Below are 12,625 nucleotides of genomic sequence, written 5' to 3' on the forward strand. Positions count from 1 at the left end.
AGATATATCAGTGATAGGAAGAAGTACAAAAGTGGCATTGTGAGACTCAAAAGTGAACATAAGATTTGCCGCTGCTGGGTCAGACCAGTGGTCCATCGTGCCCAGCAGTCTGCTCAAGCGGCGGCCCTTAGGTCAAAGACTAGTACCCTATTTGAGTCTAGCCTTACTTGTGTATGTTCTGTTCCAGTAGGAACTTATCCAACCTTGTCTTGAATCCCTGAAGGGTGCTTTACCCTATAACAGCCTCCGGAAGAGCGTTCCAGATTTCCTTCTAACTTTAGCGAGAAGCTGATAAAGAAAAGGCTGAATTGCTTAACAAATATTTCTGTTCTGTGTTCAAGGATGAAGAACTGGGTGCAGGACCGCAGATGACAAATGCAAATAGGGATAGTGGAGTGGTAGAGCCGGAATGATTTTCAGAGGGTTGTGTTCATGAGGAGCTAGCTAAATTAAAGGTAAATAAAGCGATGGGGCCGGATGGTGTACATCTAAGGGTGCTGAAGGAACTTAGGGAAGTTCTGGTGACTCCACTGACTGACCATTTCAATGCTTCTCTAGAGTCAGGAGTGGTACCGGAGAAGGTCTCTGTACACAAAAATGGAAGTAAGGAAGAAGTAGGGAATTACAGGCCAGTAAGTCTGACTTTTGTGGTAGGCAAATTATTGGAGGTGGAGGTTTAGAGTCTGAGGCTTTTCCTCCTCTTTGAAAAGAGTTTGGTTGCTGGTAACCCTTTCCTGGAACTTTTGATCTGAAAGGGGATTAGGTTTAATGTGAACCCCACTATCTACCTTTCTTCATTTAGAAAACTGACTATTTAAGCCTACTCTTCAACTTTTAACCAATTCTTAATCCCCAATAAGACATTACCTCCTATCTTTCTAATTTCCTCCAGAGTCATTCATGAGGTACTTTGTCAAATGCCTTTTGAAAATACAGATACATAATATTGACTGGCTCACCTTTATCCACATGTTTATTAACCCCTTTGAAGATTGGTAGTAGATTGGTGAGGCAAGATTTCCCTTGACTAAATCCATATTGGCTTTGTCTCATTAATCCATGCAAATGCTCTGTAATTTTGTTCTTTATAATAGTCTCTCACTTTATTTTTGCTGTTTTCTGCATTCTCTTCATTGCTTGAAACTGTGGATTTTATAAACACCTGTTTTAAGCATAATCTAGACTGGATGAATCATCACTTACTCAAATTGAATACTGAAAAGATAATATCATAAGAGGGTAGGAAATTATACCCTCTACCTTTAAGTTGTCTTACATTAGATGTATTTCTGTCCCTTTTCAGTCCAATGTGTGAAGTTAGGATGCCTAGATTGATTCTAATTTCAAAGATGAATCTCAGATTCATCATGTAAATGTCTTCTGTTTTAAGTAAATTTTGTTTTCTACGTCAGATTAGGGTATTTTTTTCAGAGGATGATTTGCAAAAAATGGCACATGCTTTTGTGTTATCCAGTCTGGATTATTATAATAGCTTCTATTTGGGTAACATCAAAGCTCTTATAATCAGACTGCAATTTCTGCAAAACAGAGCTGCAAGGATAATTTTGAAGAAAATGAAATTTGAAAAACACCAATTTTGATGGACTTCGCACTAGCTACCTGTGGAAGCTCGTATAGAATTCAAGATTTTGTGTTTTGTCTTTAAACTACTGTATAGTCAATGTCCATCTTACGTGATATCCCTGAAAAAGATCAGATCCATAAAAATAATTTTGAATTTTCATCTAATACTCTACTTGAATTGCTGCTACACAAAATAAATTTTTTTTTTCCAGCGATGTGAAATTCTTTACCCTAGGACCTAAGATGAGATCACAATTCTCTTAGATTTCAGAAATTATTATTTGCAAAATTTTCCCATCATATTAATATTCATTATAGATTGCTCCTTATATTGCCACTCAACTGAATAGATTCTTCTGAATTTGTTAGTTTATTCACATACTTGTAAATCATGCTGAGTTCACGACTGAGACAGTTAATAGGATTGCTGGTTTATCTTATTTTATCTTAGGTGGCTGGTAAATTTCATTACATTACATTAGGGATTTCTATTCCGCCATTACCTTGCAGTTCAAGGCGGATTACAAAAGAATTATCCAAGATGTATTACAACAAGAACTTACAAAAAAAAAAAAAAAAAAAAAATTGGTCATTTTCAAAAAGAGTGAGAAATGGGTAAGGTTATTTGTTTGGGGTAGTTGGCTTTAGTGAGAGGTGGAGTTTGAGACTTGTGGTATTATTTCTTTTTTCAGAGTTTTCTTGAAGAGTATGGTCTTTATTTATTTTCTAAAAGTCTTGTAGTCGAGGGATGCCGTCAGTAGATTGGCGATTTGGTTGTCTAGTTTGGCTGCTTGAGTGGCCAGGAGGCCATCATATAGTTTTTTCCGTTTGACCTCCTTAATTGGGGGGTATGAGAATGGGGTGTGAGTTTTCCTATGTCTGGTTGAGATGTTGTGGATGAGGCGGTTATTCAGGTAGTTTGGACTGTCTCCGTATAAAGTCTTAAATAGTAGGCAGTAGAATTTAAATTCTATTCTTGCTGGGATCGGAAGCCAGTGCGATTGGAGATATGCTTCTGTAATGTGATCATGTTTCTTTAATGAGTAGATGAGTCTTAGTGCTGTGTTTTGGATAGTTTGTAGTTGTTTTGTTATGGTTGTAGGGCATGGGAGGTAGAGGATATTACAGTAGTCAAGTAGGCCTAGTATTAAGGACTGAACTATGAGCTGGAATTGAGTTTTCTCAAAGAATTTCCGAACTTGTCTTAAGTTTCTCATGACTAAGAATGACTTTTGTATTGTTTTATTGATTTGCGGTTGCATGGTGCAGCATCTGTTGATAGTTATTCCTAGCAGTTTTAGGGTGGTTTGTATGGGGTTGTTGATTTCAATGTTGGTTATGGTTGGTATTTTGTTGTTTTCTAGGAGGATGAATTTCATTTTATCTGGGTTCAATTTCAGTTTGTGATCTTTCATCCAAACTTCAGTGCCCTCAGTGTGGGCCCTAAAGTGACTGACTGGATTAAAAACTGGTTAAGGGGAAGGAGACAAAGGGCATTGGTAAATGGAGTTTGCTCTGAGGAAAAGGATCTTGTTAGTGGAGTGCCTCAGGGGTCTAACCTTGGACTGGTTCTTTTTAACATCTTTGTGATTGAAATTACAGAAGGACTGTCTGGTAAAGTTTGTCTTTCCCAGAGGGTGGGAATAACATGAGGTGGGATCTAGTAAAACTTGAAGAATAGTCAGGTAATTGGTAATTAAGATTTAATGCTAAAAAAATACAAGGTCATGCACTTGGGCTGCAAAAATCCAAGAGAATGGTATACGAGATGGGGTGAAGTACTTTTGTGTTTGAAAGAAGAGCGGGACTTGGGGGTGACTATGTCTGATGATCTTAAGGAGGCAAAACAGGTAGAAAAGGCAACGGTCAAAGCCAGGAGGATGCTCGGGTGCAAAGGGAGAGGAATGGCCAGCAGGAAAATGGAGGGGATAGTGCAGTTGTACAAGTCTCTGGTGAGGCCCCATTTGGAACACTGTGTGCAATTCTGAAGACCGCACCTTTAAAAAGATCATTCCAATTTTCCAATCATTATTCCAATTTTGAAAGATTTGCACTAGCTCCTAGTTCATGAAAAAATATCACTTACACTTTAGTGCCTTGCTTTCAAAGCATTTCGGTTTTTACAGCCAGGCTATCTCAGGGAAAAGTTGAAATAACTAAGGCCAGGATTCTCAACAATTCGCGTTAAAAAGCGACAGTCTGCTAACGCAGCCGTTTTGATAGCAAATCTAAAAATGGGAGCCTTTCCTGGTCACAGCTCCTGAAAACGCTACATAGCGAAACACAGTCCTGTGTCAGGTGTGACTTTTGAAAATCTTTGTGAATGAATAATACAGTCATTGGATTTTCTTCCTTGAGTGTGGCATCTAATGAATTGCTATCAGGATGATAGAGACATTGTGTATGAACATTTAAGGACTTGGGAGAACAGCTGTCAGCTGGTGGTTCAAAAATTTAAGCTAATGCTTTATGTGAATGTCTGCTGATGTTATGTGGGGAAGGGAAGGGCTTTCGATGTGATTAATATGTGGTGTTGAAACTGTTATTTATAGTAAAGTATTCAGAAATATATTTTTTAAAATTTTATTAAATAAATGAGAAAGTATTAATGCAGATAGTTTTGGGGGCTTCTCTGTTTATAACTGATTAAATCTAAAAAACCACACATGCAAATGAGGTCGGTGGACAGCAACAAAGATTCACTAAATTTGCATATGCCCATCGCTGGTGATAGCGATAGGCACAGGCAGAGCAAAAACGCTATCAACGCTGTCAAAAAAAACCCCAAAACACAACAACAGCGGGAGAGATGCCCACACTCTCCCGCTGGCCTAAAATCCCAGCCACAACCAGCCCTAGCAGCAGGAGAGATGCTCATTCTCTCCTGTTGCACTAAAATCCCCGCCGCGACCCGACCGCCCCCCCACCTCAGGACTTGCAAACTCTCTTCTGCTGCACTAAAATTCCCGCTACCCCGCAGCAGGAGAGATGCCCATCTCTTCTGCTGCACTAAAATCGATGACACGACACGACCGTGCCCTCCCCCCGCAGCAGGAGAGATGCCCACTCTCCCCCCCCTGCTTTCAAGTGACCCCCCTCCCCGTCTCCGCCACCCCTCCCCTCAAAATAGATCTGGAGGGACGTGGACACTCTCCCCCCAGCTGCTGTGTCATCTAAAATGGGAATTCCCCTCCCTGGTGCATCTTGGGATATACCGAGGAGGGGCCTGAGGCTCTGATTGGCTCAGACGCCTAAAGTCCCTCCCATGGGGTGTCTGGGCTAATCAGAGCTTTAGGACCCTTCCTGATGTATCCAGCTCTGATTGACCCAAGTTGTTTAAGGCCCCTCCCCGGTGCATCCCATGTAGGAGGGGCCTTAAACAACCTAGGCCAATCAGAGCCTCAGGCCCCTTCCCGGATGCATTGGGAAGGGTCCCTGAAGAGTCGGAGGGATCCCGAGCCCCCTGCTTGTTTACATAAAACATAGCCACTTGATTGTCTGTCTACATGAGAATTGTTTCTTTTGGAAATTCACAGATGGAAGGCCTGAAGAGCATAAACTGCTTGGAGTTCTAAGTGATTGATATGCAGGGTCTTTTAAGTTTGTTGACCACTGACCCTGAGTTTTGAAGCTGTTGAGGCGCGTCCCCCCCATCCCTGGTTGGAAGCATCAGTTGTAAGTAGGGAAGGTGGATGTTGGAACGGACATCCTTTCTGAACCCACCACAGGAAAGAACCTTTGAACTTTGAAGGCAGAGGAATCAGCTTTGAAAGTGGATGGAGGTGTTGATTCCAGTGTAGCTTCAGGTGCCACTGTAGTGGACGCATGTGGAATCTGTTCGAGTTGGTAGGGAAGAAGATTGCCTTACTTGGTCTGCTAGCGTGATTATGGCTTGATATCTTTCCTGAGGAAGATAGGCCCTTGCAGATATTGTGTTTAAAAGTGCTCCAATGAACGGTAGGGAACAAACTGAAATTAGCTTAGACTTCTCAAAATTGATAATGAAACCCAGTGTTTGCAAGGTGTGCACTGTGGTTTGAATGGTGAATAGCAGACGGTCTTTGAAATGGGCTATCAACAGCCAATCGTCTAGGCAAAGGAACACTATTTGGTGCTGTCTTCGCAAATGCACCGCTACACAGCTAGGCACTTTGTGACCACCTGTGGTGCTGGCGATAGGCCAAAGGGCAGGACTTTGTACTGGAAATGCATGTTGAGAAACTTGAAGCATAGAGAGTGCTAGTGGGACAGATGAATGGGAATATGAGCGTATGCATCCTTGAGGTCTAGGGCGGCTAACCAATCGTGTTGTTTCAGTAAGGGAAGAATTGCTGGAAGGGAGATCATTCTGAACTTTTCCCTCTTGAGATCAAGGATCGGGCAGAGACCTTGCGTCTTCTTGGGAATTAGCAAATATTTTGAATAAAACCCCTGATTTATTTGAAGGAGTGGTACCTTTTCTATAGCATTGTTCTGGAGAAGAAGAAATAACTCTGCTGCAAGTTGAGGAATTCCAAAGTTGCAGCCAAATCTTCCAGCATGGAGCTGGGAGAGGACCGTAAGGCTGGGAGCCTTTCCAGAAGCATCCACTGTTAACAGTGGCGTCCCAGTGCCTCTCTGTGTGGGACATGCTGCTAAAATTGCCACCGGTGGAGAGGGAGTATCACCTCTCTGGATAGGTTTCTTTCTGTGTCCTGCTTTTTTCACAGAGAGATTAGTTGATGCCTGGAATGCTCTCCCGAGGGAGGTGGAAAGGAAAATCGTGACGGAACTCAAAAAAGTATGGGATGAACACAGAAAATCTCTAATTAGAAAATGAATTAAACTGAAGAACTGAGGCCAATATTGGGCAGACTTACACGGTCTGTGTCCTGTATATGGCATTTCGGAGGGCATCAATGGGAACTTTAGTAACTTGGAATATGATGATGTTGCTGGGCAGAGGTTACCGTATGTATCCTGCAAATGACAAGGTAGCTGGATAGGATGGAGTGAGCTTTGATGGCAATTCCAGTAGTTGGAACCTAAGGACAGTAACAGGTGGACTTCAAGGTCTATGGCCCAGAAATAACAAGGAAAAAAAACCCCATTTAATTTAATCATGATTTTATAACGCATGTAACTAATGGGCAGATTGGATGGACCGTTCGGGTCTTTATCTGCTGTCATTTACTATGTTACATACCCTATAGTTGTGGGTTCAAACAATGGACAAGTCACATAATCCTCCAACGTACCAGGTACATTAGATATACAGGCAGTCCCCGGGTTAAGAACGGGGTCTGTTCTATAAAACCGTTCCTAAGTTGAATTTGTATGTAACACGAATTCTAGTATTCTTCCCACCTTCTCCACTTCCTTGAGGCCCCTCCTGCATCCCTTTCCATCCATCCCACTGTTCCCTCTCCACTACGACATCCAATAGTATTCCCTCTCATCTCTCTCTTCCCCATGCATTTCTACCTCACTTCTCTTCCACCACCATGTCCGCATGTCTCTCCTTCCCTATGCCCAACAATTCTCCTCTTTCTTCATCTCCCCATGTGCACCATCTCTCTTTCCCTCTCTGACACCCAATTCTCTCTTTCTATTCCCTCCCTCATCTCAGTATCTCTTTCCCTCACTCCCTCCATTCTTCCATCCTATGGCTCATGCTCCCTTCCCTCCCTCCCTCTGTGTCCCAAGATCATGTCCCCTCCCTCCCTCCCTCCCTCCATCATTTGTTCAAAGTTTGTGCTCCTTCCCTCCCTGGTCCCAACGTGCTCCTCTCCATTCCTCCCCAGTCCCAAAGCGCCCACTCCCTCCATTCTGTGGGTGTTTACCTTCTGGCCGGCTCCCTCCTCCTTCCTGCCGTTGTTTCTCTGCACAAAGCCGTGGGTGGTGGCTCTGCCCATAAAAATGCCCATTTAGGCGCTAGGCACCGTTAAACGCCATGCAATAGGTACTTATTGCCCTATTAAATTTTTTTCCCTAATATTGAGGCTATTGCCAATTAAGTTATAGAATCAGCCCCTTAGTGTATGTGTAGACAAGTATCTATGCTGGGTCCAGGAGAAGCAACAACTGCTTTAGTTAAATTTAACAACTTCAAACATCTGCAGCTTGGGAAGTCACCTTCATCTGTAATGTCTGCCAAATTGCTAACAATAACATTAGCCCTAGTACTTAACTTAGAGATGGGCACTGTTATCCTGGGTAACATTTACCAGTATGAATATTTCTTTTTTTAATTCCTTTGTACTTAAACTGTAATGCTACTTCACATATTTGGTACAGATTTTATACAGTGGGATCACCACCTGAAGGTTTTCACTGAGACTTGATAACAGCAATGTATTCTCTCCCCCTCAAGGATGCAGAGCAGTTCACCAACGTTACTGCTGAATTTTAAAATGTGTTTCTCTGAACTCTTTGTCCAGGGTTTTAGGTATCCATTTGTTTATAAATTTATCATACTCACATAATCATCAGTGGCATCTTTCACAGCTGTAATGGTGAGAACAAGAACCAAAGGCACGATGGTGGTGAACCAGGAAAGAGAAGAGATCTGTGGAATCAGCTACAAAGAAAATAAAATATGCTATCTGTGACATTTTCTAACTTGAGCACTAACAGTATTCATGACATTTCTCACACTGTCTGCACCTCCCTCCAGCTCACTTACCTGCAGGATAAGTAGAAATAGGAAGTATGTGTTGGCCACTTCCTGAAACTGCTCAAAGAGGTTGACTGGAAGGAAGGTCAGGACATTGTACTTAGATGTCTTGATGCAGTTACTCTAGAAAAAGGAGAAGCAATGAATCATTGAAATCTGTAAAGACAAAACACAAAGCAGAGACAGTAAAGAATGGAAGTGTGACAAGTCAAAAATGCAAGATTTTTATTAGCTGGGTCAGCTAATAAAGATCATGCATTTTTAACTTATTGTCACGCCTCCATTCTTTGCCATCTCCGCTTTGTGTCATCTTTGTGGAGGTCTTTTCTTTTTTGTTGCTCATTTAAATCTGTAAGACAAAGCCCTGAAAGACTCTGGGGTAACAGATGAAAACTCCAGCACAAAAGAATTTGTTGCTGCATCACAAAGAATGGAAGAAGCACTCTGGATCTTCTGTACACCTGGTGCTGAGTGTCAAAGCAAGTGCCATAAGGCAGTGAGAGGGGCCAAAAGAGACTATGAGGAAAAAATAGCCAAGGAGGCAAAACATTTTAAGCTGTTCTTTCGATATATTAAGGGGAAATGACCCATGAAGGAAGCAGTGGGGCCGTTAGATGACCATAGAATAAAGGGAGTACTAAAGGAGGACAAAGCCATCGCCAACAAACTGAACACATTTTTTGCATCTGTATTTACCGAAGAAGATATATCCAATATACCAGAAGCCAAAAGGCCATATGAAGGAAATGAAGACGGGAAACTGACAGGGTCGATGGTCAGTCTAGAAGAGGTATGCAGGCAGATTGATAGGCTTAAAAATGATAAATCCCTGGGACCGGACAACATCCACCCGAGGGTAATCAAGGAACTGAAAGGGGTTATAGCTGAACTGCTTCAACTAATAGCTAATCTGTCGATCAAATCAGGAAGGATTCCGAAAGACTGGAAAGTGGTGAATGTTACGCCGATCTTCAAGAAAGGTTCGAGGGGAGATCCGGGAAACTACAGACCAGTGAGTCGACATTGTATATCTGGATTTTAGAAGGTGTTCGACAAGGTCCCGCATGAAGTCTACTTCGGAAAATTGCGAGCTATGGTTGGCGGATAGGAAACAGAGAGTGGGGGTAAATGGATAATACTTGGACTGGAAACGCGTCATGAGTGGAGTGCCGTAGTGTTTGGGCCCGCGCTCTTCAATATATTTATAAACAACCTGGAAATTGGTACAACGAGTGAGGTGATCAAATTTGCAGACGATACAAAGTTGTTCAGAGTAGTGAGAACAAAGAAGGATTATTTAGACCTACAACGAGACATAAACGCACTCGAGGAATGGGCTGCGAAATGGCAAATGAGGTTCAACATGGATAAGTGCAAGGTGATGCATATCGGTAACAAAAATCATATGCACGCATACAGGATGTCCGGTACTGAACTTGGAGAGAGCCCAAAAGAGACTTGAGAGTACTTGTAGACAAGACAATTAAGCCGTCCACGCAATGTGCGGCGGCGGTGAAAAGGGCAAACAGAATGCTAGGAATGATTACGAAGGGTATCACAAACAGATCGGAGAAGGTTATCATGCCACTGTACCGGGCCATAGTGCACCCCCACCTGGAATATTGCATCCAACACTGGTAGCTGTACATGAAAAAGAACATAGTACTTCTCGAAAGGGTCCAGAGAAGAGCGACAAAAATGGTTAAGGGACTGGAGGAGTTGCCATACAATGTGAGGCTAGAGAAACTGGGCCTCTTCTCCCTTGACTTTGCTATAAACCTGGAGAAATCTCTTAAGTAAACATAGCCCCTGTGGGGACTGAAAAGTCTCACTCACCGCATACTGGAACCTCTCATTGTATTCCCGATCATTCGCTCTCACTCGCCTTTCTTCCTCTGCAATCAGAAGAAAAGAGACTTAGGTTACAGGAAGAACACCAAGACCCAGTACTCAGTACTCAATAGGATGCCCACCTCGCTGAGCCTCTGGAGACCCCTGTGTGCCAGACACCGCGGTCCACAAGAAACTGGCCAGCCTCAGTACTGGCAGTCCTATTCTTAGCCTTGGAGTATTCCTAGGTGTAGCCTAATGCTTCAAGCTGCAGGCTGCAACCAAGGGAATCTTGAGTTTAAATTAGAGAATGACACGGTGATAGAATTTATCACTGTTCCTGTCCCCACGGATAACCATGGGAAGCCATCCCCATGTCATTCTTTAAGGAGAGAGGGAAGAATCAGAGTATGAATGGACACAGCCACTGACCCTCACGCCTTGCAGTGAAATATGCTGGTGTAGAAGGACCATTAGCAGATTTTTGAAATGATTAATAACATTTTCCCATAATAAGATATTTGTTAAGTGGGGATGGGGGTGGGTATTATTTTATTTATCTCATAATATGTATGAATTAATTAATACATTTTGATGTATTAGGTTAGATTTTCTGAAATAGGGAGGGAGGGATTGGGGGGTTTCTATTTTATTTACATTTGTCATATTTATTAAATGTATTACATAATATTTAAATCATTATAAAATATGAATATAAGAATGATATATTGTACTTAAAGTGTTCATGAAGAAAATCAAGTGTGTATTTATAAAATTATATGAATTTTTCTGATACACTTGTTGTAATATGCAAAACTGAATATGCAAAACTGAATAAAGGAATTAAAAAAAAAAAAAAAAAAAAAGAGTATGAATGGACACAGCCACTGACCCTCACGCCTTGCAGTGAAAAATGCTGGTGTAGAAGGACTGAGGTTGAGATAGACACTAAAGAATGACACGAGATGGTTTCCCACGGGAATGGTGATGAATTCTGTCACCGTGTCATTCTCTAGTTCAAATCCTGCTATTCCTACCTCTGCTCCTTGTAACCCTTGGAAAGTCAGTAAGCTCTTTATTGCCTCAGCTAGAAAACAGACTAAAAGCCCTCTTGAGCAAGGAATTGCCTGCTGTACCTGGCAACACCCTGCCTCGAGCAACCAATAAAAAAGCCTGAGATAAATCTAACATGCTCTTTTTGGATTTATGACAATCACCAAGAGGTTAACATCCATTGTACATCTCCACAAATATAACATAGGGTCTAAGGGGATCCTAGTCTTATGCATGCTTACAAACACTGTTTCAGACAGTTTCCAAATTTCCTAGCCTGAAGGAAGAAACATACCATTCACAACTCACATTAACACAAAGGAGAATGTGACCATCCTCTACTGAATTAGCCGAATCTCATGACATGAATCATATGGATATAACTAACACAGAATCTCAAGTTTATTATAATTTAGAAGATTCAGCCACTGAGTGACATGTCTGAAAAGTGAAGGTACTTACTTGTAGCGCTTTAGAAATGCTTTAGTCGTAGTAGTAGTAACAGAAACTACAAGAATGAGAGGGCATACGAAAAAATTAAGAGTTGACAGATTCAGAACCAATGCTAGGAAGTTCTTCTTCACCCAAAGGGTGGTGGATGCCTGGAATGCGCTTCCAGAGGGTGTGATAGGACAGGGTACGGTATCGGGGTTCAAGAAGGGATTGGATGATTTCCTGAAGAAAAAAGGGATAGAAGGGTATAGATAGAGGATCGTTATACCTGCTGGGCCGCCGCATGAGCGGACTGCTGGGCAAGATGGACCTCTGGTCTGACCCAGCAGAGGCACTAGATTACGTTCATCTAATGTCCAAGTTGATAGCTTAGGAGACATACCTTGAGTGTATATCATAAAGTCTGGGACAAATATGTGGAATGGAGACAATTCCAGCACTGAGTGGACGGTGGGGATATTGGGGAAGTTTGGTTCATCTTAAACTTGAGAAATGAGAGCCTCAATCATAAGTAGTAGGAAGGGGGGGGGGTTGGGGGAGGAGGGGTCTAGTTAGCGTCTCTCATCAATGTTAATCTTCAGTACTATTTCATTAACTTGTATCCTTTTGGCATTGTGATATATATTGTATGGGGGTCAATGTTGTCCCCCTGCTTTTTTGTACATTTACCAAAACTTGAATTAAAAAAAAAAAAAGTAAAGGAGCAACTCTGAGGGGTCATGTCTTCTGTCAATGCTTGGAAGTGGGACACCATAATTAATTCTTGCCACAGCTTTCTCTGGCTCTAAAATAGCTCACACTAGATTTGGAGCACTTCAGTACCCAGACTAAGACATCTGCGTCAATAACAGTGCTGCTGACCCAACCATCTCAAGCATACAATTTTCACCCAGTGCACTGTACTATATCACATTCTGATTATAATTGTCCATATCTCTATAACTTTTTTCACATAAATATCCACGAAAACAGAAGGGAATAGAACTGCATTTTTCATTCATATTAGAAACACTATAAAAAGCATGCAATGTGCAAATCAGAGGGGAAAAA

General features: G+C 41.9%; 1 protein-coding gene across 2 annotated transcripts in view; it reads right to left on the reverse strand.

The window, feature by feature from the left end:
• Nucleotides 1–12,625, reverse strand: part of ATP8B2 (ATPase phospholipid transporting 8B2) — a 107,927-nt gene that overhangs the window by 86,669 nt on the left and 8,633 nt on the right. For both annotated transcript variants that reach the window (XM_033923723.1, XM_033923724.1), the window contains exons 3-5: nucleotides 10,076–10,134; nucleotides 8,249–8,362; nucleotides 8,045–8,143 (exon numbers count right to left, since the gene is read on the reverse strand). In XM_033923723.1, the coding sequence (XP_033779614.1) occupies nucleotides 8,045–8,143; nucleotides 8,249–8,362; nucleotides 10,076–10,134 (272 nt within the window). The remainder of the gene's footprint in view (nucleotides 1–8,044; nucleotides 8,144–8,248; nucleotides 8,363–10,075; nucleotides 10,135–12,625) is intronic.

The sequence above is a fragment of the Geotrypetes seraphini genome, chromosome 16, assembly GCF_902459505.1.
Source record: "Geotrypetes seraphini chromosome 16, aGeoSer1.1, whole genome shotgun sequence".
Taxonomy (NCBI): domain Eukaryota; kingdom Metazoa; phylum Chordata; class Amphibia; order Gymnophiona; family Dermophiidae; genus Geotrypetes; species Geotrypetes seraphini.